Raw genomic sequence first — 27,494 nt, 5'->3', positions numbered from 1 at the left:
ATCAGCCTGAAAACTAGACAGCTCGCAACTTTGTTTGTCATGATTGACACATTTGACCTTTATCTGTGTGTGGTTCTGTCAGATATGAACAAAAACACTCTTAATAAAACATCATGCTTTGTGGTTTATAGTTTTGAGTAATATTGCTTTTATCATGACCAAATGAAACAAAAAGCAAATGTTCTTTTCCTGCTGAGACTTGTCTTTACTTTTCTTTATTTTCAGATACAGAAACTATCAACAAGTCAATATGCTCTCCACATTTTCTCTTCAATTTGAATTCAGCATTTTTCATTATAATGTTCTCAACATACATAAATAAAACTTTTTGCATAAAGTTTTTTATTTATCTCCATACACAACATACAGTATGTGGATTCAAGTAAATTCACTTTGATTATAAATGCTAAAAAAAATCAAAGAAAAAGCTCTATAGTCTCAGTATTTCTTTGTATAATGCATTATTTAAAAAATGTAATGTGATTTAAAATATAGAATAAACTATATAAAGGGGTAAATATAAAAAAATTCTTTCAGCAGAAAGTGACACTCTTTGAACTGTCCTCATTATATACAAATTTAGACTAAGGATATCGTATGAGACCAGAATAGACAATTCTGAAGAATAGATAAATAAATTACACCCTGAAGTTAAACTACTTCTTGTTTAAGTGCTACACTTTAATGTAGAGAAACAGAGTTCACAAGAGTCGATGAGTCAAGTTTAACCAATCATGACTCATTCTAAACAGAAGGTATATTTATTTCAATAAATAGAAAATATCACATATCACACAAAATACCACTTTTAAAACATACACAATTACATTTTTATTCACTCTTAAAATCCAACACAAAAAAAATGACAAATTTCACACAATTAAACTCTAATACCTCCCATTTCAATCTCATCCACTAGGGGTCGCCACAGGCTCATTAATCTGAAAGGCACACTTTCAAACTACACTTTTTCTTTTTTTTAAAAAGTGCTATAAATAACAGCAACCAAAACTGCTCTGTCAAAGAGGAAACACGGAGGAAAAAGTGCACACTGCACTGGACTGTAAGTCATTATCTTATCATGTAGGCTCACTGTAAAATACAGCGAGTAAGACACATTGTTTACAAACCTTATGGGTTATTCTTGCTAGCTAGACTCCAGCTAGCTTGTTCGCCTAATACGTTGTGATTTTAAATGCTAATCACATCTAATATCTAATGAACAGCTTCCCTGCACATGTTGCATTCTGTTGCCAAACTGTAGTTAATACTGTACATATCAGCTCCAGCAGCCAGTTTCAACTGTAGGTGCTGATGGAGAGCACCTAAAGTGTATTTTTCATTTTAACTAATGATGCTTAGTGGGGACATGTCCTCAGTGTCCTCAGTGTTAATGACACCTCAGCATATGCATCTTAAGTTTTTGGGTTTACCTCTTTACCTCTGTTCTGAATGTTTCTCCTACAGTGAATTTGCACATGTAGTCATTTCCTTAAACCCCACGTCAAGACAGCAATCCTATCAGCTAGTTGTTTATTGTAAGCAATGAGGCAAATGATGACAAACTGTTTTTCCATATTTCAATCTTTATTTTTAAATGGAAGAATGAGCACAGTGAAGGAGCATTTGTGAGTTACAATGGCGTTTGAATGTCATAATGTCAAAAATAATAATAGAAATATTAAAAAAGAAACACAACTTATTACACTTTAAAAGTACTAAGGCCATATGCCATCAAAAATCCTTCCAACAAAGCCACGTTTGGATTATAAAACGGGACCTGTCCTGTGATCATCATCATTTAGTCTGAAAGGAGGAAACAAAGAGAATGTGTCAGGATCTGGAGACAGGTTTGTGTTGTACAAAACATCTTAAGATTCTAGAGAAATGACAACACTAAACATAGCAGAGATATTAAAACCATAGCAGTAATACTTTATTGGAAGATTACTTTAAAATCCCCAAACTACTACTGCTGTTTTGTTTACCTTAATTATAGTAGCAATGACAGCATAGATGATGGCGATGAGGAAAAACAGGAGGAAAGTGAAAGCCATATACCAGCTTTCCACATCCACGTCTTGGTTCACATCAGCCTCTGTGATATCATCAAAGAAATCACAGTGCTCCAAGTTGTCTGTGAAAAAATGAGAAATGTGGTAATAGGTGGTTTACCTTATATTTAATGTGCGAGAAAGACATGGATCAATGAACACACCAGCACCTGCTTTAGTTATATTCAGGGACAGGGTGGTGTTGGCATGTGTCACCCTGCAGGTGAGGACTGCTCCAGGCAACCAGTTGACTTGGGTCAGACGGAGCTGGCTTTGGATGCTGAACTTTCCTTTTGGGCCTTTGTGGGGTTCACTAGTGTTGTAGTCCAACAGTTTTTGGGTGTGATCAAGAAGCCAAGTGATGTTTATGGGTGCAGGGCTGAAGCCAGAGACCAGGCACACAAGTTCACCGGAGCCCTGGAGCAGGGTGGCTGAAGGTTTGCTGTGGGTCACTTCGGCTGTGGAAAATAATCATAAAAGGTACTGAGGAACGAATGAGGAATAAATGAGGAAGTAGTTGCTAGAAATCAAATAGATGGCAAGGAGTTTCTGGAATAACGTTCAAGTCACATGTGACGAATATGTCTTGGAGATTAAAGTAAAATTGAGAGCTAATGTTCTGAAGGTGATATGTTTTTTTTTATTCTGTACATTTGTGCGCACATTACTGATATTGAGAAACACAGACCTGAGAAAAATCCCGATCTGAGTCCTTTAATACTGGGAGTCCAATCCAATACTGTTATTTACTTAAAAAGTTGAGAAGCTTAAATAACTTTGCTGACTTCTGGGGTTAGGGGTTAAGGTTAGCAACCTGTGACTTGCAACTGTGCAAAGACTTTTGTGTTTCTTTCATGTGTGTTAAACATTCATTTTCACAAATCATGCAGAATAAATGTCCAAATAAGCACGGTAAAGACAATAAGGAAATCCAAGGTCAGTCAATGCCCTGTACGTTTCCTTGTACGTCCTCGAGGGCAAAAGTACAGAGGACGTACAAGGAAAAATATCTATAGAAAATCGTTTGTCCCTGTTGCCATGAATCATTTAAGCGAAAGAGAGAGGAGAGACAGTGATCCTTAGCATTGGTATCTCTGCTACAGTGTAATGAACAACACCAGGGAACTGCAATGTTATTAAAAATGAATCCTCAGCTCACCGAACACATCCTTTATAGTGCTTTCAAAAGGCGTTGGAGACGACTCGTGTTTGACAACACAAGCATACGTAGAGTCTTTGTCCTCAGTTTTGGATGTGTTCAGTCTGCTGCTCATTGAATAAGTGCTGCTCCCTGTGTATTTCCACGCAGGACTGTTGGTGTAGCGAGTTGATGGGAGCGTCTGGCCGTTCTCTTCCCAGTGAACTATGACGTTAGATGGGAAAAATCCAGAAACTAGGCAGGTAAGTGTGAGGACGTCTAATGCAGACAGCTCGGAGGCAGTCGGTTGCATTATCTTCACTGTTGGTGGATACAGGTCTTGAGAAACACAAATGGGAAACAAAGTACATAAAGGTTTAAATTTTGCTTTTTAAAATCTGATCTTTCAGGCAAAATTGGAAGATTTTCTTTTTTTAATGGTGAGTTTCTGATGCAATGTTGCCTTTTTAAACTATGTTGAACACTACAGATCAGAAACAAGTGTGAAGAATTATTTTTATGTACAACACTACCTCTGCTTTTGCCTATGTGGTCCTCGAAGCCCTGGCTGGAACACCGGTGCTTTCCCTCACAAGACACTTGTTTATATGCGTTCCAATCCTCCGCTGACACATTGAGGAAACTCCTCAAAGTCTGTGTCCCGTTGCTGTGACTCACTGGTGGCCCTGTATGGACATCAGGAGAATATTCTTTCCCACCTACTTTCCAGGTGATGGAGAAATCATTAAGAGAAGGGCCGACCAGAAGACAGGTGACAGTCACTTGACCCTTGTTCTGAAGCTGCTGGAGTGGTGGTCCCTCAACATGTACACTGACTATCTGAGATGATGGTGGAGTCACTGAAAAAGAACATGACAAAAGTATTGATTATGAGAAAAGAATGTCTTGAATGCTCAATGGATGATTCAGATTTTTTGTGAATGTATTTATTCTACACTTGATACATTGACATGACTGTCAATCATGGTTTCATTTTACCTGAGCAGACACTGATGTCCTTTCTGACCTGTTTGTTCAGAGACCTGTCAGACACTTCACACGTGAAGACCTTCCCTGTTTTCCAGTCTGTCTGAGGGATCTGAAGTTGACTGGTTACTGCCACACGTCCATCTGCACCCATGCTGATGTCATTGTTTGAAGAAGATCTTTGCGTTGACTCAGAAAACCATTTAATCTGAGGGTTGAAGCCCCATCCAGAGCAAGAGAGTCTCTGTGGTCCTGACACTTCACTGGGGACTAGAAGGAGCTCCACTGATGGGTCCACTGAATGAGAGATCAATCAGTGCATCAGTGAATCAGTCTATTTAAACAGATCAACAAGGTGTGAAACATTAAAGAGAGAAAAAAATATTAGCTTGTCTCACCAAAAATCTTGCCTGTGGAGATTGACTGAAAGTTGCTGGAGAAGCCTTGATTCACTGTGCAGGTGAAACTTGTGTCTTTCTTCCAGTGTTTTGGAGGCACAGTGAAGCGTCTACTGATTGAATGGAGGCCTGAGGCTTGAGGAAGATCAACATACAGTTTTTCAGAGATGTCAGCACTGTTGGCTTGAAAGGTCACATACAGATCAGTGGAGGAGAGTTGTGTGACGTCACACTCCAGCACAGCACTGTTTCCCTTCAGCAAATCTGGTAGAGATCTCCTGATCTCCACTGATGGAGCTGTGGCTGCAGGCTCTGGATGATGGAGAGAGAAAACAAAGCAGAATGTATTCTTTTAGGTTCTTTGCTGTCACGACACGTCTGATTTTCATGTTGTATAGTTGTCTTACCTGCAACACTTATGGTCTTCTCAGCTAATGAGAAGCAGGCATGTTCTGCTCTGCATGTTATGTGCTTCAGTTGTTTCCACTGGCTGGAGGAAACTCTCACATTACTGAACACATGAGTCGTGTTTTTGTTCGGTTCCACTGTGTTACTCTGTAAGACTGTCCCATCTGTCAGCCAGGTCACCTTGGCATCAAAACCAGTGCTGACCAAACATGTTGCTTGCACCCCAGATGTTGACATCATGACTGTCTTGAAACTGGGAATCTCCACATGAATGGAAGGAGGGACGCTTGAACAAGCTGAGAGTTGAAAATACACAGAAGAAGAATCTTGATGCAAGACAAAATCATGAGTCAACTATTTATTGGTAAACTAAGAATTGTTCCACATCATAAGACCATTTTGATATTATGTTCAAAACCTACAAAATTTTGTATTTTTAATAATATTGAAAGAAATGACTGTAATTTAAAAAAAGGTCACTTACAATTACATAGCATAGCATTTTAGCGTTTTACAACTTTATGTAATGGAGGCCTGTGCAGCCTCTTTGAGTCTCAGCATGTCTGGCTGAACGTGGTGTACGTTACTGGTCTCAGAACCAGACGAATCCTCACGCTCATGTGTAATTTGCTGTGAGATACATCTGTCCACATTCCCATTTAGACAGGTTTGTGACGGGCCAATCACAGCCGTAAACTAATATGAGGTTTGTTAGAGAGGACGACTGAAAGGAGTGTCCCCGGTCCAGATTTTGGTCTGCACTAGTTGGTTAACAGATAATTCACATCCTCATGAAGAGTGGGACAAAGATCAATGAATATTAGATTTTTGTCCACCAGGTGGCAAGAAACACACCTCCAAATAGATGCTAATGTTACTTTGTTTCTGCTCAGTGGTACAGGGTGATATTGTTTTGCCATCACGTTAGCTTATCAATGCTGTAAGCAGATACAAGGTGGTGGTTGTGCATGTACCAGCTTCTTTGGATTATTTTCATGTACCGTATTTCACATAAATTGATTAATGGGGCATTAGATTTAAACAGAATTAATTCTATGATGGTTGTATAATTCTGAGTAGAGGTTTGGATGGATTTGTTGTTCTCCTGTTTGAATTTACCTGAGCAGAGGCTGATGTCCTTTCTGACCTGTTTGTTCAGAGACCTGTCAGACACTTCACACGTGAAGACCTTCCCTGTTTTCCAGTCTGTCTGAGAGATCTGAAGTTGACTGGTTACTGCCACACGTCCATCTGCACCCATGCTGATGTCATTGTTTGAAGAAGAGCTTTGCGTTGACTCAGAAAACCATTTAATCTGAGGGTTGAAGCCCCATCCAGAGCATGAGAGTCTCTGTGGTCCTGACACTTCACTGGGGACTAGAAGGAGCTGCACTGATGGGTCCACTGAATGAGAGATCAATCAGTGCATCAGTGAATCAGTCTATTTAAACAGATCAACAAGGTGTGAAACATTAAAGAGAGAAAAAAATATTAGCTTGTCTCACCAAAAATCTTGCCTGTGGAGTTTGACTGAAAGTTGCTGGAGAAGCCTTGATTCACTGTGCAGGTGAAACTTGTGTCTTTCTTCCAGTGTTTTGGAGGGACAGTGAAGCGTCTACTGATTGAATGGAGGCCTGAGGCTTGAGGAAGATCAACATACAGTTTTTCAGAGATGTCAGCACTGTTGGCTTGAAAGGTCACATACAGATCAGTGGAGGAGAGTTGTGTGACGTCACACTCCAGCACAGCACTGTTTCCCTTCAGCAAATCTGGTAGAGATCTCCTGATCTCCACTGATGGAGCTGTGGCTGCAGGCTCTGGATGATGGAGAGAGAAAACAAAGCAGAATGTATTCTTTTAGGTTCTTTGCTGTCACGACACGTCTGATTTTCATGTTGTATAGTTGTCTTACCTGCAACACTTATGGTCTTCTCAGCTAATGAGAAGCAGACATGTTCTGCTCTGCATGTTATGTGCTTCAGTTGTTTCCACTGGCTGGAGGAAACTCTCACATTACTGAACACATGAGTCGTGTTTTTGTTCGGTTCCACTGTGTTACTCTGTAAGACTGTCCCATCTGTCAGCCAAGTCACCTTGGCATCAAAACCAGTGCTGACCAAACATGTTGCTTGCACCCCAGATGTTGACATCATGACTGTCTTGAAGCTGGGAATCTCCACATGAATGGAAGGAGGGACGCTTGAACAAGCTGAGAGTTGAAAATACACAGAAGAAGAATCTTGAAGCAAGACAAAATCATGAGTCAGCTATTTATTGGTGAAGTAAGAATTGTTCCACATCATAAGACCATTTTGATATTATGTTCAAAACCTACAATATTTTGTATTTTTAATAATATTGAAAGAAATCACTGTAATTTAAAAAAAGGTCCCTTACAATAACATAGCATAGCATTTTAGCCTTTTACAACTTTATGTAATGGAGGCCTGTGCAGCCTCTTTGAGTCTCAGCATGTCTGGCTGAACGTGGTGTACGTTACTGGTCTCAGAACCAGACGAATCCTCATGCTCATGTGTAATTTGCTGTGAGATACATCTGTCCACATTCCCATTTAGACAGGTTTGTGACGGGCCAATCACAGCCGTAAAGTAATATGAGGTTTGTTAGAGAGGACGACTGAAAGGAGAGTCCCCGGTCCAGATTTTGGTCTGCACTAGTTGGTTAACAGATAATTCTCATCCTCATGAAGAGTGGGACAAAGATCAATGAATATTAGATTTTTGTCCACCAGGTGGCAAGAAACACACCTCCAAATAGATGCTAATGTTACTTTGTTTCTGCTCAGTGGTACAGGGCGATATTTTTTGCCATCACGTTAGCTTATCAATGCTGTAAGCACATACAAGGTGGTGGTTGTGCATGTACCAGCTTCTTTGGATTATTTTCCTGTACCGTATTTCACATAAATTGATTAATGGGGCATTAGATTTAAACAGAATGAATTCTATGATGGTTGTATAATTCTGAGTAGAGGTTTGGATGGATTTGTTGTTCTCCTTATGTTTGAATTTACCTGAGCAGAGGCTGATGTCCTTTCTGACCTGTTTGTTCAGAGACCTGTCAGACACTTCACACGTGAAGACCTTCCCTGTTTTCCAGTCTGTCTGAGAGATCTGAAGTTGACTGGTTACTGCCACACGTCCATCTGCACCCATGCTGATGTCATTGTTTGAAGAAGAGCTTTGCGTTGACTCAGAAAACCATTTAATCTGAGGGTTGAAGCCCCATCCAGAGCATGAGAGTCTCTGTGGTCCTGACACTTCACTGGGGACTAGAAGGAGCTCCACTGATGGGTCCACTGAATGAGAGATCAATCAGTGCATCAGTGAATCAGTCTATTTAAACAGATCAACAAGGTGTGAAACATTAAAGAGAGAAAAAAATATTAGCTTGTCTCACCAAAAATCTTGCCTGTGGAGTTTGACTGAAAGTTGCTGGAGAAGCCTTGATTCACTGTGCAGGTGAAACTTGTGTCTTTCTTCCAGTGTTTTGGAGGGACAGTGAAGCGTCTACTGATTGAATGGAGGCCTGAGGCTTGAGGAAGATCAACATACAGTTTTTCAGAGATGTCAGCACTGTTGGCTTGAAAGGTCACATACAGATCAGTGGAGGAGAGTTGTGTGACGTCACACTCCAGCACAGCACTGTTTCCCTTCAGCAAATCTGGTAGAGATCTCCTGATCTCCACTGATGGAGCTGTGGCTGCAGGCTCTGGATGATGGAGAGAGAAAACAAAGCAGAATGTATTCTTTTAGGTTCTTTGCTGTCACGACACGTCTGATTTTCATGTTGTATAGTTGTCTTACCTGCAACACTTATGGTCTTCTCAGCTAATGAGAAGCAGACATGTTCTGCTCTGCATGTTATGTGCTTCAGTTGTTTCCACTGGCTGGAGGAAACTCTCACATTACTGAACACATGAGTCGTGTTTTTGTTCGGTTCCACTGTGTTACTCTGTAAGACTGTCCCATCTGTCAGCCAAGTCACCTTGGCATCAAAACCAGTGCTGACCAAACATGTTGCTTGCACCCCAGATGTTGACATCATGACTGTCTTGAAGCTGGGAATCTCCACATGAATGGAAGGAGGGACGCTTGAACAAGCTGAGAGTTGAAAATACACAGAAGAAGAATCTTGAAGCAAGACAAAATCATGAGTCAACTATTTATTGGTGAAGTAAGAATTGTTCCACATCATAAGACCATTTTGATATTATGTTCAAAACCTACAAAATTTTGTATTTTTAATAATATTGAAAGAAATGACTGTAATTTAAAAAAAGGTCCCTTACAATAACATAGCATAGCATTTTAGCCTTTTACAACTTTATGTAATGGAGGCCTGTGCAGCCTCTTTGAGTCTCAGCATGTCTGGCTGAACGTGGTGTACGTTACTGGTCTCAGAACCAGACGAATCCTCACGCTCATGTGTAATTTGCTGCGAGATACATCTGTCCACATTCCCATTTAGACAGGTTTGTGACGGGCCAATCACAGCCATTATCTAATATGAGGTTTGTTAGAGAGGACGACTGAAAGGAGCGCCCTCGGTCCAGATTTTGGTCTGCACTAGTTGATTATCAGATAATTCTCATCCTCATGAAGAGTGGGACAAAGATCAATGAATATTAGATTTTTGTCCACCAGGTGGCAAGAAACACACCTCCAAATAGATGCTAATGTTACTTTGTTTCTGCTCAGTGGTACAGGGTGATATTTTTTGCCATCACGTTAGCTTATCAATGCTGTAAGCAGATACAAGGTGGTGGTTGTGCATCTACCAGCTTCTTTGGATTATTTTCATGTACCGTATTTCACATAAATTGATTAATGGGGCATTAGATTTAAACAGAATTAATTCTATGATGGTTGTTTAATTCTGAGTAGAGGTTTGGACGGATTTGTTGTTCTCCTTATGTTTGAATTTACCTGAGCAGAGGCTGATGTCCTTTCTGACCTGTTTGTTCAGAGACCTGTCAGACACTTCACACGTGAAGACCTTCCCTGTTTTCCACTCTGTCTGAGGGATCTGAAGTTGACTGGTTACTGCCACACGTCCATCTGCACCCATGCTGATGTCATTGTTTGAAGAAGATCTTTGCGTTGACTCAGAAAACCATTTAATCTGAGGGTTGAAGCCCCGTCCAGAGCATGAGAGTCTCTGTGGTCCTGACACTTCACTGGGGACTAGAAGGAGCTCCACTGATGGGTCCACTGAATGAGAGATCAATCAGTGCATCAGTGAATCAGTCTATTTAAACAGATCAACAAGGTGTGAAACATTAAAGAGAGAAAAAAATATTAGCTTGTCTCACCAAAAATCTTGCCTGTGGAGTTTGACTGAAAGTTGCTGGAGAAGCCTTGATTCACTGTGCAGGTGAACCTTGTGTCTTTCTTCCAGTGTTTTGGAGGGACAGTGAAGCGTCTACTGATTGAATGGAGGCCTGAGGCTTGAGGAAGATCAACATACAGTTTTTCAGAGATGTCAGCACTGTTGGCTTGAAAGGTCACATACAGATCAGTGGAGGAGAGTTGTGTGACGTCACACTCCAGCACAGCACTGTTTCCCTTCAGCAAATCTGGTAGAGATCTCCTGATCTCCACTGATGGAGCTGTGGCTGCAGGCTCTGGATGATGGAGAGAGAAAACAAAGCAGAATGTATTCTTTTAGGTTCTTTGCTGTCACGACACGTCTGATTTTCATGTTGTATAGTTGCCTTACCTGCAACACTTATGGTCTTCTCAGCTAATGAGAAGCAGGCATGTTCTGCTCTGCATGTTATGTGCTTCAGTTGTTTCCACTGGCTGGAGGAAACTCTCACATTACTGAACACATGAGTCGTGTTTTTGTTCTGGCTCACTGTGTTACTCTGTGAGACTGTCCCATCTGTCAGCCAGGTCACCTTGGCATCAAAACCAGTGCTGACCAAACATGTTGCTTGCACATCAGATGTTGACATCATGACTGTCTTGAAGCTGGGAATCTCCACATGAATGGAAGGAGGGACGCTTGAACAAGCTGAGAGTTGAAAATACACAGAAGAAGAATCTTTAAGCAAGACAAAATCATGAGTCAACTATTTATTGGTGAAGTAAGAATTGTTCCACATCATAAGACCATTTTGATATTATGTTCAAAACCTACAAAATTTTGTATTTTGAATAATATTGAAAGAAATGACTGTAATTTAAAAAAAGGTCACTTACAATAACATAGCATAGCATTTTAGCCTTTTACAACTTTATGTAATGGAGGCCTGTGCAGCCTCTTTGAGTCTCAGCATGTCTGGCTGAACGTGGTGTACAGTATGTTACTCGTCTCAGAACCAAACGAATCCTCATGCTCATGTGTAATTTGCTGTGAGATACATCTGTCCACATTCCCATTTAGACAGGTTTGTGACGGGCCAATCACAGCCGTAAACTAATATGAGGTTTGTTAGAGAGGACGACTGAAAGGAGCGTCCCCGGTCCAGATTTTGGTCTGCACTAGTTGGTTGACAGATAATTCTCATCCTCATGAAGAGTGGGACAAAGATCAAATTCAAATCAAATCAAATTTTTTTTGTATAGCCCAAATTCACAAATCACAGTTTGTCTCAGAGGGCTTTACAATCTGTACAGAGACGACACCCTCTGTCCTCCGACCCTCGATTCGAGTGAGGAAAAACTTGCCCCAAAAAAAGGCCCTTTTAACAGGGAAAAAAAAATGCGGAAGAAACCTCAGGGAGAGCCACAGAGGAGGGATCCCTCTCCCAGGACGGACAGACGTGCAATAGATGTCGCATGTACAGAGCAGATCAACGAGATCACAATGTATTCAATTATAAGCGAATCAATGAATATTAGATTTTTGTCCACCAGGTGGCAAGAAACACACCTCCAAATAGATGCTAATGTTACTTTGTTTCTGCTCAGTGGTACAGGGTGGTATTGTTTTGCCATCACATTAGCTTATCAATGCTGCAAGCAGATACAAGGTGGTGGTTGTGCATGTACCAGCTTCGTTTGATTATTTTCATGTACTGTATTTCACATAGATTGATTAATGGGGCATTAGATTTAAACAGAATTAATTATATGATGGTTGTATAATTCTGAGTAGAGGTTTGGATGGATTTGTTGTTCTCCTTATGTTTGAATTTACCTGAGCAGAGGCTGATGTCCTTTCTGACCTGTTTGTTCCGAGACCTGTCAGACACTTCACACGTGAAGACCTTCCCTGTTTTCCACTCGGTCTGAGAGATCTGAAGTTGACTGGTTACTGCCACACGTCCATCTGCACCCATGCTGATGTCATTGTTTGAAGAAGAGCTTTGCGTTGACTCAGAAAACCATTTAATCTGAGGGTTGAAGCCCCATCCAGAGCATGAGAGTCTCTGTGGTCCTGACACTTCACTGGGGACTAGAAGGAGCTGCACCGATGGGTCCACTGAATATTATGCCAACAAATGAATAAATTAATGAATCACTGAATCAGTCAATGTATCAATTAATTTAAATAAAAAAAGGACTTTACAACTTTACAAATCAACATTTTTTAAAGAAACAGTAAAAACTCTCACCAAAAAAATTCCCAGTGGAAGTCGATGTGAATGTGCGATTGTAGCCTTGATTCACTTTGCAGGTGAAACTTGTGTCATTATTCCAGTAGTGTGAAAGGACAGTGAAGCGTCTACTGATTGAATGGAGGCCTGGGGTTTCAGGAAGGTCAACATACAGTTTGTCAGAAATGTCGAAATTGTCTGCTTGAAACGTGATGTACAGATCAGTGGAGGAGAGTTGTGTGACGTCACACTCCAGCACAGCACTGTTTCCCTTCAGCAGATCTGGTAGAGATCTCCTGATCTCCACTGATGGAGCTGTGGCTGCAGGCTCTGGATGATGGAGAGAGAAAACAAAGCAGAATATTTTATTTTGAGTCCATCACTTCCATAGCACTCTTTTTACCATTTTACAATAAGGTAAACAAAAATGTTGTTAGGAGTGAGTAAAGAATGAATCAGGAACGACTTGGTTGTTAATTAATCATTGACGGGTCCTTCCTGAGTAACTGTGACTCAATGTCTATGTTGTTGATAATGATGAGTTACTGAAGAACAGACTTGGAGAAACTATGTTTTTTGAGTCATTTGATAATCGTGAATGAACAGCATTAGCTCTTTTTTTTACCTGAAAAATGTATGGATTTCTCAGCGGATGACAGGCAGCGATGTTCTGCTTTACATTTTACAAGCCTCAGTTGTTTCCACTGACTTGTGGAAACTGTCAGAGTGCCTATTAAATCAGCCCCATTTCTGGTCTGCTTGACTTTGTTACTGGATGGAGGTCTCCCATCCATCAGCCAGGTCACCTCGGCGTTAAACACGGTGCGGACTGAACATGATGCCATCACCTCAGATGTTGCCTTCATTACTGTCATGAAGCTGGGAATCTCAATATGAATGGACGGATGGGTGTGTGTATGGACTATAAAAATAAATACATACATTAAAAACACATAAATAAAATATTCATAATATATTAACAATTTTCATATTGCGCTATGAGACAGTAGCTCTACATACTCACTTTGACAAATACTTATTGTTTTTGTAAAATCCTCGTTGTTGTGAGTGGCCTTGCAAGTAAAACTTGAGCCAGCTTCCCACTCTCTCATATTCGGCCCAATCTCACTGCTCAGACTGAAGGTTTTCTCCGTCCTCTCCACACTCTGCAGCTTCCTCTGGATTTGCCCAATGTTAAGAGGTCGGTTGTCCCGTTGCCAATTCACACTGAGTTTTTCTGGGAAGAAGTCACTTAGGGTGCAGATGAGTCTGACTCGGGAGGTCCGAAATTCTCCGTCCCAGACAGGGTGTAATGTGATGTTTGGAGAGACAACCCGCGGTACTGAGATAGAGAAGAGATTTTGTTTTTAACTCGCATTCATTCTAAACTTTGTCAGTGATTTGTATATATGAGTTGCTTTCATCTCTTACCTTCACGTTTCTGTCAATTAACCAGCTGTTGTCTCAATGCTAAGTGTAAAGTCTTTGTATTTAGGCTAGATGGCAGAGTTGTGGTTTAACAGATTCTGGTGGAGTTAGATGGAGAAGTCTGTTGCACAGATGTTGCAGCGTGACAGGCCAGAGTGATCAGAGCGAGCAGCGAGCGGAAGCATTGAGTAACACTCAGGTCCCAAAAAAGGACCAAAACACAGAAGTGAAACAATGCAAAGAGCAACGGTGCATCACAGACACCAGGTGTGAGGTGTGGTTATGCCAGTTAGAGAAACAGAGTGCACATTTAAATATCTCATATCAGTTAACACAAGTTCACAGGGCTTCTAATGACTTTGCTTAAGGTTTTAGTTCTAGTTCTCTAATATTAATAGACTCGACAACTAACCAACTGTAAAATCTTTGAACATGGGCTGTTGATTCCAGGTGCTGGGGAGGTGATGAACAGCAACATATTACATGATATATAATAAAATAACATTAAAAATGATTTGAAAGTATTTCAAGATTATAAAGATTTACTATAATGAGCATAATGTTATTTAATTTGAAGGTGAAACTATAGACAGTGTGAACAATTTCAAAATAATGGACAAGAGAAAGAAGTTTGAGTTGCAACATAAGTGGTTATCTTCATTACAACATTTATTTTTAAAAAGATACAAAGCTCTTGAAATTAAAATGAAAAAAGACAATTGCGATTACTTACATGATACTATGAGTTGTAAAGCAAAAATGTGTGAAAAATGATTTTTCTTTTACAGAAAGTTCACCTTGTTTCATTTAATCTGGAAAGACAGAAAAAAAAACATTAAAAAGTGAATTAGTAATATGCAACAAAATGATCACATTTCTACATTTCTACAGCTAAAGCAGTACATTGCTGCATCATGAAAAATAATCCTGGAAAATAAAACTGGAATGAAAAATATTTATTTTGGATTTCAGAGGTCTGGTCTTTTTAAATTTAGATTAACCTTATCATTGTCAAGTGAGACATTGGAGCATGCATGTAATCTTGATGATTGTAAAAATAAATACATCAATATATGGCATGAATAAAATGCTCCTGTTGTAGTTTGCTAAATTTAAATTAATCAACTTGTGAGAAAAAAAACAACATTTTGGGATTATATTAAACACAAAATAAAAATGTAATTTAGTCAGAGTTGATTTGTCACCTCTATAGTATTATCTTTATGCTTTACAAAGCTAACTTTTATTTGAAGTTCATCATATTAAATTGCACAAATGCTGCCGTTTTTCATCATTAACAGTGGAGCTTGTGTTGCAATCACTTTTAGAATTAGAGGAAAAACGTAAAAAGACAGTAGCATGGTAAATCAAGCACTTACAACAATAACCAGATGTAGTCAAATATCCATAATGCATTATGTCACTTACTGAGGTATTATTATTATGTTCCTGACATTTTTTTCTCTCGCGACTCTGCCCCGTATGAACCTATTGTCATTCCAACTCCTGTGTTACGACTTCACTGCCAACCCTACTTTGTTTGAATTCATAAAATAGTTTTCTCTTTCTCTGCGCTCTGTGAATCACTCCAACATATAAACTCATCATTACCTTGAAAGCAGTGGTTCCAATGGTGAACAGCAGAGTGATGAGGAAGAGAAGGATGAAGGTGACAGCCGTGTCTCCCATGTTATCTTCCTCTGCCTCCATCGCACTGTCCCACCGGCTGTGAATTACAAGCTCGTACCCTGGATGTAGTGTACAGTAATTAATCAGTTAGTATTTGGGACAGAAATCTGTAGATTTGAACGATAGCTCAGGAACAACCAAATTCGATTAATTTCCTTTAGTCTGGCAATATATTATAGATATAAATCATAACCTCGCAGGCCAGGGTGGATTTAATCAGTAAATCAGTTAGTTAGTCAGTCAATCCAAGTATGAAATAATAAATATTATATATATATACATATATACATGTTGTTATGAGTGTACCATAAGGCCTAATAGTTTGACAGTTAAATCTAAAAAAGCTGTTCCTACAATGATCCTGAATTGCTTTGGAGAGACCCCATTACTGATGTGGCATGCATAACTTGGCTTGTTGATTCATGTATTCATCATTTGACAAAGAGACCACAGAATTGGACTTTAAACGATAATCTGTTTCGTGTTGAGGGGTGCAAGACCCAGTAGAGTACACACATACACAAAGACAAGTCACACAAACATTGTTAAAGCACCATATACAGATAAAAATGAACAAATATGATTTAATTTTTGTCTAAAGTTAGTGTGGTGGTGCATTACTCTAGAGAAAGTCAGTCTGAAATATTGTCACTGTTTTAAAGCTCACTCAGGCTGATATCTACACCTGACTTGTGTTGCATTAGGACAGCACTGTGACAGTACACTCACAAATAACATGTAGCTCACAATAATGGTCCAATAAAGACATGAAGTACATGCGACGTACAAAAACAGAGTTGCAAAGAACATTTTTTATTTTGATTTTCAATCTGCATTAAAAAGACAAACACAATGTCGTATCACAAGCAACAAACATTTAAACAACAAACAGCAGAAGACACAGCGACACAAAATGACATCTACTGGCATCTACTGGTATCAGGGACGTTCATGTTGAGGTTGACCAGGTTGGTGTTTCCAAGTGTTCTGTACCCAATGGACCTGACAATAGCTCTAGTTGTGTTAGCCACAGACTCGTGGTAAACTACACAGCTATACACCTTGTCATTCTGTTTCCACTCCTCGAGGCTGACCGTTAACTGGCCATATGCAGAATAGGATCCACTGTTTTCTATTGGGTTAGTGGTCTGAACTGTTTTGTCTGAGTCTGCAGCGTCGTCATCAACAAGCCAAGACACGTAAACCTCTTTAGGGGAGAAGTCTTTCACAAAGCAAGTCAGGGTCACCATTTCTTTTCTAGTATGTTCTACCGGAGGCATCATAAACACTGAAGGACGCTGAAGTTTTCCTCCTGCAAGCATGAGAGAACAATCAGGCCTCCTTCCACACACAGAACAGTTCTGAAGGAAATATCTGCTACAAACCACACTTAGCAATAACACTCATTAATGTATGTGAAGGCACGACAAGAGGAAGTAAATTAAGGCTTTTAGTGGACAAAGAGAATAATTTTCTTACCAAATCTCCTTTCATAGACTTTCTTCAGTGGGTCAATATGCTCTGAATGTGTAACAACGCAGGTGCGCTTTATCCCCTGGCTCCATTCATCGTATGAGATGTCAATTGAAATGCTGTATGTTTTTTTATGTACTTTAACCTCGGTCATTGCGGTACCAAGTAGGTCTTTTCCGTCCTCGTTTTCGAATTTCATCTCCGAAATAGATTCCCTGTTTTGCTTGGCTTGACACTCTAGCTTCCCCTTTCTGTTTAAAAACATGTCCTCCATTGTTGGGCCAATGATTGTTATTTCCACATCTGCTTCAGGACATTCGCCACCGGCTGAGTAAAGAATAAACGTACAAATATTAAACAGAAATGGCCAAAAAAAAAATAGGAATTGAATTTTACAAACTATTTTTAAAGAACAATTTACTCACCCGGGGGATCTCTTAGGTTGTTGTGGGTCACAGATGAATTCACGAATACTGGAAGGTTGTTTTCACCTTTCCCCTCAAACAGACATGTAAACGTAGTATCCGGGGTCCACTCACTGGACTCTACCAAGAGAAAACTTGCTGCACTGTACACTTTCGTTCCATTCTCCAGCCCTCTTTCCTTAGATGGTGTCACGATCTCGTCTATTTTGTTGGTGATGTCTGCATCATTTTTCAGCCATTTGAACTTGTAACTTTTTGGTGAAAAATCTTTGGCAAAGCAGGAGAAGGAAGCCTGGTTTTCCTCATCAGAGGAGGCCAACACGCTGAGAGTTGGCTGCTTATAATACACCTCTGAAAAACAAACACACACACGAAAATATGTATGCGGAAGCAGGGAATAATACATATATATGCAGAAGCAGAGGTGAACAATTTGCTAGTGTTCATGTGATTTTCATTTACTATAGACCTACAATATCACTGAGTTCATGACTTTTCTGTACTTCTTTATGTCATGTGACTTGCACTCACACATATGCCTAATGATTATGCTCCTTGAATTAAAAAAATAAAATACTCCTCACATAAGATTTACATAGTAAAATAAATGACATAATTGAACAGCTGATCTTTAATGCTTGCTTCTGCATATACATTAATTGCTCGGGGCAAGCAACACAGATTTAACTTGAGTGTTAATGATCAACATAAAGTTTCCATCTATCTGCATAACTAGGAGTATGCAGATAGATGGAAAGAAGCAGAACACATTGCAATAATCTGTTCTTGGACAGGTGCGGAGGACATACAGTACATTAGTAAGGAATTAAATACACTGAGTCAGCAGCCAAATTTACACGAGAAAGCCTTCAGCCTTCTTATTCCACCTCACTTTTTGGTTTGCCTTCTAGCCCTGCGAAATTGAATATATTCAAGGATATGTAACACTTTTTAATTTGGTAACAGTTGTATTTTTAATACTCTTGAAATGAGACATAAAGTGTAACGGTGTCAGAATGGCTAGACCTATTGCTTTCTTTTACATTAAGTTCACTCATCAGCAGCAGCTCAGGATACAACGTGTGGTAAATCTGCCTCTAATAACACTTGTCAGAAAATCCTACAAGATTAACTTTATACTTAGTATTATTATTATTATTGTTATTACTATTATTATTATGTCATCATTTTGTCCTTTTTTGCATGAAGCATTTCACATTAATCATGCCAAATGAATATAATAATTTTTCTCTATTAGTCAAACAAGTGAGGTTTATTTTATCATTATCATAAATAGTGACAAGAAGAAGCCTTGTAGTACATTGTTTATAGGATTGTAAATTGGTAACCTTTCTTTCTGAGGGTATCCTGTTTAAAACTGTATTCTACTAATATACAATTAAATATGACATTATTGTCGGTTATCATTACCCAACTTGTTGTACATTTGAATATAATTAATACATTTCATTTGAAAACATTCACATTTTTGAATAATTATAAAAGCAGATTTCAAATCAACTACTAAAAAGGTATTAATAAATAATCATCATAAGTCTGTCTTACCTGGTTCGTCTTGCTTTTGGAAAGTAACGGCTGGTGGATTTCCTCCTGCATGTGTCACGGCACATTGGAAGGACTGTTTTTGATCCCAGTCCTGTTTCGGCACTTGGATTTGACTGATTCCCGTATAGAAGTTGCCTGTCTGTACTGGAGGGTACTGAATGGAGTTTGTCAAGGCAGCCCCATTTTTGGTCCATGCATAGGTCAGTGAGGAGGGTGTGAAGTCAGTTGCAAAACAGCCAAGAGTGACCGTATTTCCAGTCCCAGAGCCACATTGCATCAGGGGAAACACAGTTGGTGATTTTGAGGTGGCTAAAAAAAGAAAAACAAGTGTAAATACAGTACCACAAAAGAAAAAAATCAATCAAAAAATTAAATACAACAGACATTATTTACCAAGCAGTTGTCAAAATAGAGAAGAGTCAACTGAATTGATCATTACTGTAACAGAACACATAAAGTAATAATACACTGACTGAGGGAAATTCAAGTCCACTCCAGACAAGCAGTTTTATGTTTCCCTCTGCCATTTATTTTGATGTTTGTTGCACAAAGGTTAACCTCCCTCAATAGTATTATTTGTGGTAGTTTTTTTGTAATACTATGTATATCGGTAAATTGCTGTAAATGCACATCTTTGACAATATTCATTTGTAATTTAGTGGGTTTTTTTAGATTGAAGGATCAAAGGTTTAAGTTAATCTAAGAAAAACATACTATTTTGGTCAAATCGGCAATTATATATGACGTTAAAGAATATTCTTACCTGATGAAACAGTTACCATTGTACCCTTTCCCCAGTAGTCAAAAGCAGCCCAGCCGCACAGTGCTGAATCTACTAGGCTGTTAGTATGAAAAGTCTACATCTACTAATGTCGAGCGCAAAGTCTTCCTCAACATTTAATTAATGTTATAAAATCTGTTTAAATTACCCAAAATACAGTAGACATAAATATTCACCAGTAAGTCCTACTGAGAGTATCGCTATTTGACTTTTTACACTACACACTGTATTAAAAGACTTAACTTTTGAAGTGACACTTGACACACTGAGAACTAACAATATAACTCGAAGATTACATTTTGCAATATGAAACGTCGCCTGTTGTAAATTTTAAATCGTACAAATCTTACCCGATGACACTGTTACCATGGTGACTTTTCCCCAGTAGTCGAAAGCATTGTAGTAGCACAGTGTTGAATCTACTTAACTGTTAGTATAAAAAGTCTACGTCTTCCAGTGTGCAGTGAAAAATCTTTACCTTAACAATTAATTAAACCCACTGTTATAAAATCCACTTATATTAACCAGACTACAGTAAAGATTCACCAGTGAGTCCTCCTGACAATATTACTTTGACTTCTTACACTACACACTATATTTAAAGTCTTTACTTCAGAAGTGACTTAAACGTTACATTTTACAATATGAAACGTAGCCTGTTGTAAATTTTAAATCGGTGCAATTCTTACCTGATGACACTGTTACCATGGTGCCTTTTCCCCAGTAGTCGAAAGCAGCACCGTAGCACAGTGCTGAATCTACTTAACTGTTCGTATTAAAAGTCTACGTCTTCCGTTAATCAGCCACAAATCTCTGTGTCAACATTTAATTAACGCCACTATATTATAAGTCCGAGTCAAATGACCCAGAATACACGAGCCAATATTCACCAATGAGTCCAACTGAGAGTATTGCTGTTTGACTTTTTACACTACCCACTGTATTAAACCACTTTACTTTTGAAGTAACCTAAACATGACATTTTACAATATGAAACGTAGCCTGTTGTAAATTTTAAATCGGACAATTCTTACCTGATGACACTGTTACCATGGTGCCTTTCCCCCAGTAGTCAAAAGCACCGTAGTAGCACAGTGTTGAATCTACTTAACTGTTAGTATGAAAAGTCTACACCTGCTAATGTCAATCACAAAGTCTTCCTAAACATTTAATTCAAGCCAATGTTTTAAAATCCATTTAAATGAACCAGAACACAGCGGCCATAAATATCAACCAGCAAGTCCAACTAAGAATATTGCTGTTTGACTTTTTACACTACACACTGTATTAAACCACTTTACTTTTGAAGTAATCTAAACATGACATTTTACAATATGAAACGTAGCCTGTTGTGAATTTTAAATCGGACAATTCTTACCTGAAGACACTGTTACCATGGTGCCTTTTCCCCAGTAGTCAAAAGCATCGTAGTAGCACAGTGTTGAATCTACTTAACTGTTAGTATGAAAAGTCTACACCTGCTACTGTCAATCGCAATGTCTTCCTAAACATTTAATTCAAGCCAATGTTTTAAAATCCGTTTAAATGACCCAGAACACAGTGGCCATAAATATCAATCAGTAAGTCCAACTGAGAATAGCGCTATTTGACTTTTTACACTACATGTGGAATTAAAACACTTTACTTTTGAAGTGACTTAAACATGACATTTCACAGTACAAAACGTAGCCTGCTGTAAAATTTAAACTGTTCAAATCTTACCTGATGTCACTGTTACCATGGTGCCTTTTCCCCAGTAGTCAAAAGCCCAGTAGTCACAGTTAAGAGAGTCAATTGAAACTTCTGACAAAAACTCGTAACTGTAATATGCCATTACTTCATGTCATATAGTTCGGTTTGGTTGCTGACGGTTAAAATCAAGCAAAAATTTACACCAATTGTTAAAGTTTCTTTCCAACTGAAATTAATAGAAAGGAGTTTTACACTTTTCACAACTTTCTTGTCCGGCTACAAAATATTGTTGGTCGTCTTATCAATGACCAACAGTTGACTGCATGAAAATGATAAAATAAACATAATTTGATAAGGAATTTTATTCTGGAATCATAAATGTTAAAATTACATACCTGATGTGACGGTGACCATGGTGCCTTTTCCCCAGTAGTCAAAACCGTAGTCACAGTTCAACAAACTATTAACCGTTGCATACAAAAACCTGGTCCCAGATATCTACACTTTCCGTGGTCGGTGATTTTATGACAATATACTCTGTGACACATTTTTATCGGCTTTAACAAATAAGGATTCAGATGATGGAACTAAAAATTGTTTTCCTGAATGTCTTCTAGTCACAACACATTTAACATACAGTATTCCAGACATGTACCGACTGAGTCAGAACTGGAATCCTTAAAAACTACTAAAACTGGTTTTAAGCCAAAATGTTTACATTAGAGAAATACAAATAAGATTGGCTTACCTGATGTTACCGTGACCATTGTGCCTTTCCCCCAGTAGTCAAAAGCGTAGTCACAGTTCAACAAACTATTAACCGCTGCATACAAAAACCTGTTCCCAGATATCTACACTTTCCGTGGTCGATGATTTTATGACAATATACTCTGTGACACATTTTTATTGGCTTTAACAAATAAGGATTCAGAAGATGGAACTAAAAATTGTTTCCTGAATGTCTTCTAGACACAACACATTTAACATACAGTATTCCAGACATGTACCGACTGAGTCAGAACTGGAATCCTTAAAAACTACTAAAACTGGTTTTAAACCAAAATGTTTACATTAGAGAAATACAAATAAGATTGGCTTACCTGATGTTACCGTGACCATTGTGCCTTTCCCCCAGTAGTCAAAAGCAACGTCACAGTGTATTATGTCAACACATCCAACATACAAAAACAACCACCTTGAAGATGCCATTGAGGTCTAAATATACTACATTAAAAACTAAATATCACATTTTCAAAATGTAGAATAAAGAAGCCTTTTTTACCTGATGTGACGGTCACCATTGTCCCTTTTCCCCAGTAGTCAAAGTAGTAGCACAGTGACAGGTTTCAATAGCACTTTCGTACAAAAATAGTTTACAGCTTGTATCCTCTAGTAAATCGTATTTATTTTATTAAACAACGGTGTGAATCTAACATTTACCCTGATCTTTGTTAATACTTAAGATATCATCCTAGTTTAAGTGCAGTATAAACCAAGATAATTTTGATAATAAAACAGAAAAATATTGAATTGTCTTCACTCAAAATATATATGATAATTACTTACCAGAAGTTACTGTGACTTGTGTCCCTTTTCCCCAGTAGTCAAAGTAGTCGTCACAGTGATATATTACAATCTGCCTCTAATACAAATACTACGTGTTGTTTAAACCAAGAAAAGCAAACATGTTTCACTGACAAAGCAATTCCTACTGTACTATTTATTAACCACTTCCCTTGAGATTTCCTGTGGTCTGGATTACATAAAATTATGTGTGTTTGCTGACGGTTAGACAATACTTCCTCTTTACCAGACCCTCCTGTCAGCTCCAGTTCCTGCATCTCACACAACCAGATACACTTGATTCAGCCAACCTTACAGTTAAGCTTGAAACATGTTTTTAACATTTAGACAAAAAAATAAATCACACTTCATTTTACAGGTCTGCAAATTTAGTGGTAAGTAGAAGTAGTAGACCTTTCTTTAAAATGACCCACCAATTCCCACAATAATTACCTCAAGATGAATTGAAAACTAACCCAACGTGACAATAATATTCAACAAATTTCCAAAAAGCAGTTAATAATGGTAATCTCTTTAATACCTTTTCGTAATCAAGAATCAAGTTTGGGAAGTTTAGGAAAATCATCCCAAAGCAAATCACAATTAGACATAACATTAAAAAATTCAAACACAAAATTTTAATACTATACGATATTAATGAGGTAATCTCAGGAATATTTATGTTTTCCATAACTGAATAAACAAGCTGTTCTCAGAGGAAAATAAGGTCCCAAGAACACTGTTTGAAGCTAGAAAGCCAAATATACACTAGTAAAACGGTATGAAATTGTGTTTTCCTATAAAGTTTATTCAGTTTGTTGTTGTGTTGATGAAAACAAAAGAGTTTAGGCATAAAACATCAGTCAAGAACTTTCCCCAAAACTGCGTAGTGCACCTTTAATGACCTTCCTTGACACAGATGAAAACTGAATGTTAATTAGTGACAGTGCACCTTCTCAAATATGAAAGCATTAGCCTGTTGTTGACAGTGCATACTGACTGCATTATTAATCTCTGCACATAGGCCTTATAAACCCTAAATAAGAGTATTAGAGTTGATTGACTAGTCAAGTAAAATATGTTTTACATTATCATTGGTGCACTCTTGGTGCACTCTTCAGGCTTTTTGCTGTAACTCTTTCAATCGAGCTGGCAAGCACAAGCATTCTTGATCTGGTCTGTCCCATCGAGCTCCTCAGGTAAGATTTCATAGCTTCAGTCTGGAAAAGGATCATTCAACTGATGCCACAGTCACTGGAATTGTTCCAAAACCCGTGAAATGGCACAGATCTTGCCAAAGGTTGCAGTGATGCAGTTATTGTCTGATCAGCATCTTGATAAGTTCTTGGATTGTGACCTCACGTCCCTTCACGTCACCTCACGTCACCTTTCACCTTGTTTTCCAACAACTCATCTCCTTTGTTGTTCGATGGCATGCTGGTCCTCGCATTAGCAGGTGTCTCATTCAGCTCTTGCTTTGTATTAGGACTAGGGCCGCGCCTTTCAATTTTGGCTTCTGAAACCCATTTTTGTGTACGTCATTGCTTGATTCTCATTGCTCTCCTGAAACTCACTACCCTTAATCCTGATTTAAAGTTGATTTAGATAGATAACATAGGGATGTAGGTCAATACAATACTGTATATGCAAAACTTATTTGGTGAATGACAGGGCAGTAAGTTAATAGCTATGATAACCAGCCTCTATACATGTAGCTGATCAGCTGATTTAAGGAACATTATGTAGGAATTTTGTGTGATTTGGTGCCCCTGACCATTTCTGAGTGCAACACAACTATCGTAAATACAAATTCCAGGTGTCTGTAACAATATATCTGATGTAATCTAACATTACGTGCTACTACAAACAAAATTCTACACATCACAGCAATGTTATGTCTTGAAAACGTATGTCTTGAAGTAAAAATGCTCAGGCATTTTTGCCACACGGCAGTCATCAGTTTGTACAAGCATTGCACACAACTCAGAGCAGCAACAGCACGCCAAGCTAACGTAACCTGAACTACAGACAATGACACCTTGCTGTGACATGCTGCTGGCTTAACCTGTCAAAATGAGCTGACTTGGCTTAACATCAGCAATGAGTTGACACCTTTGCTACCACAAAGACTAACAGCCAGTCTGAGGTTTGGTCTTGTCCAGCATCTCGCTCGGTCACTGTCACGATTTTCTCTTACTTCTTTCTTCTTTTTCTCGTCAAAGTGCTCCTCAGTCTCCTTCCCTGCGTCATGATGACCATGAAGGCTGAGTGCGGTTCTGTTGCTGGCTCGCCCGCCCTTGGTTCTGATGCCCATTCTGGCTCTGGACCTCCATCTCCCCCGGCAGTCTAAGTAGGAGGTAGTATCAGAGCAGCTTCATTAGTCTTCTAGTCCCAGTGTCCTGTTTCTCTCCTCTCCACTATAAGATAATGTTATTCATTAAACCTGGGGTTGGTAGGATTGCAGAATCCAGCAAGAGCAAGCTGCCCTATAGCTCTTGCTGGCCAGCACGGAGATGTGTGAGCAGCCACTTTGCTATGTTCAACAAGCTCTCTTAGCTTTTTAAGTCCAATAAATACTTAAATAAACAACTCTTTTAAAGGCCAATCATATAAACACATGCAAAGTAGCTGTCACGGATGTACCTCAGTCCAAAATGCTAACATGCTATCACACTGGTGAACATTGTTAAGCTTCGCTTCGCCCAAATACGGCCTCACAGAGCCAGTAGCTCGGCAGTACACTCTTGTGCAAAGGGTAATGGTCATATATGAACTTTAACGTGGCTTTTTAAAAATTATATAGCTTGATGTATAATTCTTCAGTATTAGTTTTCAACGTTCATTATCCAGATAAACTTACTGTATTGGGCCAAGGGTTAGTGTCTGTGATGCAGCTTCACCAACAGGTCAGTAAGAGCCTCATTGTCAGTTTTCTCAAGAGCACATTTTTCAATTGAGAGGATCACCATCGTTCCTAAAATGTGACCGGCCTACACTTGTGTTCCTTCAACAGCTGTGGAGCTGACTCAGAGCACTGAATGAGCTTTCACAGCTGCAGCGGCGAACTGTTAGTACAGCCTTAACACTCTTTTTAGGAAGGGAACATAAGTGGATTAAGCAGTTTACACACAGTTTGTGTTTCAGGAATGTTTTTATGCATCAGGTAGTTCTTGGCAACCATCTTCTGAACATGACTGTATGTGTGTATGTGTGTATATAGTGGTTTGCGATTTCGTCAAAGCACTCCTCGGACAGAGATTTTTTGTGTCAACTGAAGGCTCGAATTCCACTCATAAACGTAGCCTTTGTACAAGAAAATCGCTTGCTGAGCATACAATCAAGGCAGCAAGAACAGCTTTGTTTTGCAGCGCTCGGAGGTACAGTACCAAGGGTCGCATTCGCTCACAGGGAGATTCCACAACATAGACCTCCGTTCTCTTCTGCTGCTTTCTGTTGTTGTTGTCTTTTCAGTGTCATTACTGCAGCATGCCTGAGCTTTCTCATAGAAATTGTCTGCAGTCTCAGTCGTCTACATCCCCTCCTGAGTGCTATCTAGCCTCTTTAAAGTTACAAATATGATATGAAAAATCAGAAGTAGGTATAGTTGAAAGTGTTTCTAAAAGACCAACAGCTGTGGACTACTTTATGCTCGAGAAACATAAAATGAGGGCACTGAGCTTATTTGACACCAGCCTGTTTGTGAAAATGTCTCCAGTGCAGGATGTAGCTCGAGTTCAGATTGAACAGATTTCTTGTGTGGCATTCGAGGGCATAATGTGATGCTGCTGCAAACTGAGTTATCCAGTTCATGCATTCTATGAAATTCCCTTTGTTTTCATGTGCCTCACTTTCATTATGGCCAAGAAATGTCATCGTTTTTTGTTTTCTTTTACTAAAAAGCTTTCTCTGACAAGATGCCCTATATAATCTTCTAACACTTACATTTCCTGTCTAGCGTGGAGCTCTTGAATTGCATCTCACTGTAACCCCACTACCCTTGAAAGAGGCCAATGCTATCATGCAGTCTTTGTCAGTCATCTTCTTTAAAAGTGTCCTCTTCAAATTATTGAAACCTGACCTACTGTATGGCTATTTGGGACATTGCCAAATCGTATACATGCTAAACGAAATTCTCTTTTGTAATTGATCCTTCTAACCAGATATATTTCTGGAACCAATTCTTTTTTTAAATGCCAAATATTTATTTTGGGTACTGCACCAGTGGCTGACTAGGCCTCTGTCCTTGGGTCCCAAGTCTGCTGCAACCATTGTCTCCCTTTGCTCCTCTGGTTCAACCTTGATTTAGGATTTGTTGATAAACTCAA

At 38.9% G+C, this 27,494-nt stretch overlaps 2 protein-coding genes and 1 gene segment (V, D, J or C); all 3 read right to left on the bottom strand.

Annotated features, from left to right (window-relative positions):
- Nucleotides 1-23,258, bottom strand: part of LOC311268272 (uncharacterized protein) — a 39,258-nt gene extending 16,000 nt beyond the window's left edge. Inside the window, exon 1 of one of the 3 annotated variants that reach the window (XM_084371814.1) lies at nucleotides 23,173-23,258. Coding sequence is in view for 2 of the 3 variants with exons in the window: in XM_084371822.1 (XP_084227948.1) it covers nucleotides 22,889-22,907 (19 nt within the window). In the remaining variant the exon portion in view is untranslated. Of the gene's footprint in view, nucleotides 1-22,001; nucleotides 22,050-22,888; nucleotides 22,934-23,172 lie in introns of those variants that run through there. The other 2 variants (XM_084371822.1, XM_084371821.1) reach the window with 2 other exon arrangements.
- LOC311268673 (uncharacterized protein) lies at nucleotides 1,624-13,911 on the bottom strand. Its single transcript, XM_084372428.1, has 21 exons — nucleotides 13,577-13,911; nucleotides 13,178-13,474; nucleotides 12,571-12,882; nucleotides 12,153-12,437; nucleotides 10,728-11,024; nucleotides 10,321-10,632; nucleotides 9,935-10,219; nucleotides 8,813-9,109; nucleotides 8,406-8,717; nucleotides 8,020-8,304; nucleotides 6,898-7,194; nucleotides 6,491-6,802; nucleotides 6,105-6,389; nucleotides 4,985-5,281; nucleotides 4,578-4,889; nucleotides 4,192-4,476; nucleotides 3,726-4,052; nucleotides 3,214-3,531; nucleotides 2,225-2,512; nucleotides 1,989-2,137; nucleotides 1,624-1,806 (listed from the first exon to the last, which is right to left on the bottom strand). The coding sequence occupies exons 1-21, from the start codon at nucleotides 13,662-13,664 to the stop codon at nucleotides 1,798-1,800; spliced, it is 5,649 nt and encodes a 1,882-aa protein (XP_084228554.1). The 5' UTR covers nucleotides 13,665-13,911; the 3' UTR covers nucleotides 1,624-1,797.
- On the bottom strand, nucleotides 16,462-20,663 carry LOC311268274 (Ig mu chain C region membrane-bound form-like). The segment is given in 5 exons: nucleotides 20,604-20,663; nucleotides 19,134-19,442; nucleotides 17,568-17,918; nucleotides 17,149-17,469; nucleotides 16,462-16,981 (listed from the first exon to the last, which is right to left on the bottom strand).
- Nucleotides 23,259-27,494: the final 4,236 nt, after the last annotated feature.

This window comes from Pagrus pagrus, assembly GCF_965226575.1.
Source record: "Pagrus pagrus genome assembly, chromosome: 13".
Classification (NCBI taxonomy): Eukaryota; Metazoa; Chordata; class Actinopteri; order Spariformes; family Sparidae; genus Pagrus; species Pagrus pagrus.
Note: the sequence above shows the minus strand (reverse complement) of the source record. Positions and strands in the feature narration are given on the sequence as shown.

Excerpts from the sequence above, each read along its gene's own strand:
- LOC311268673 (XM_084372428.1), bottom strand. The coding sequence starts at position 13,664 with ATGAGAGAGTGGGAAGCTGGCTCAAGTTTTACTTGCAAGGCCACTCAC. Across the intron at positions 7,195-8,019 it reads GGACATCAGCCTCTGCTCAG|CTTGTTCAAGCGTCCCTCCT; the intron begins GTAAATTCAAAC and ends TTCAACTCTCAG. Across the intron at positions 4,477-4,577 it reads CTCCACAGGCAAGATTTTTG|TGGACCCATCAGTGGAGCTC; the intron begins GTGAGACAAGCT and ends TCTCTCATTCAG.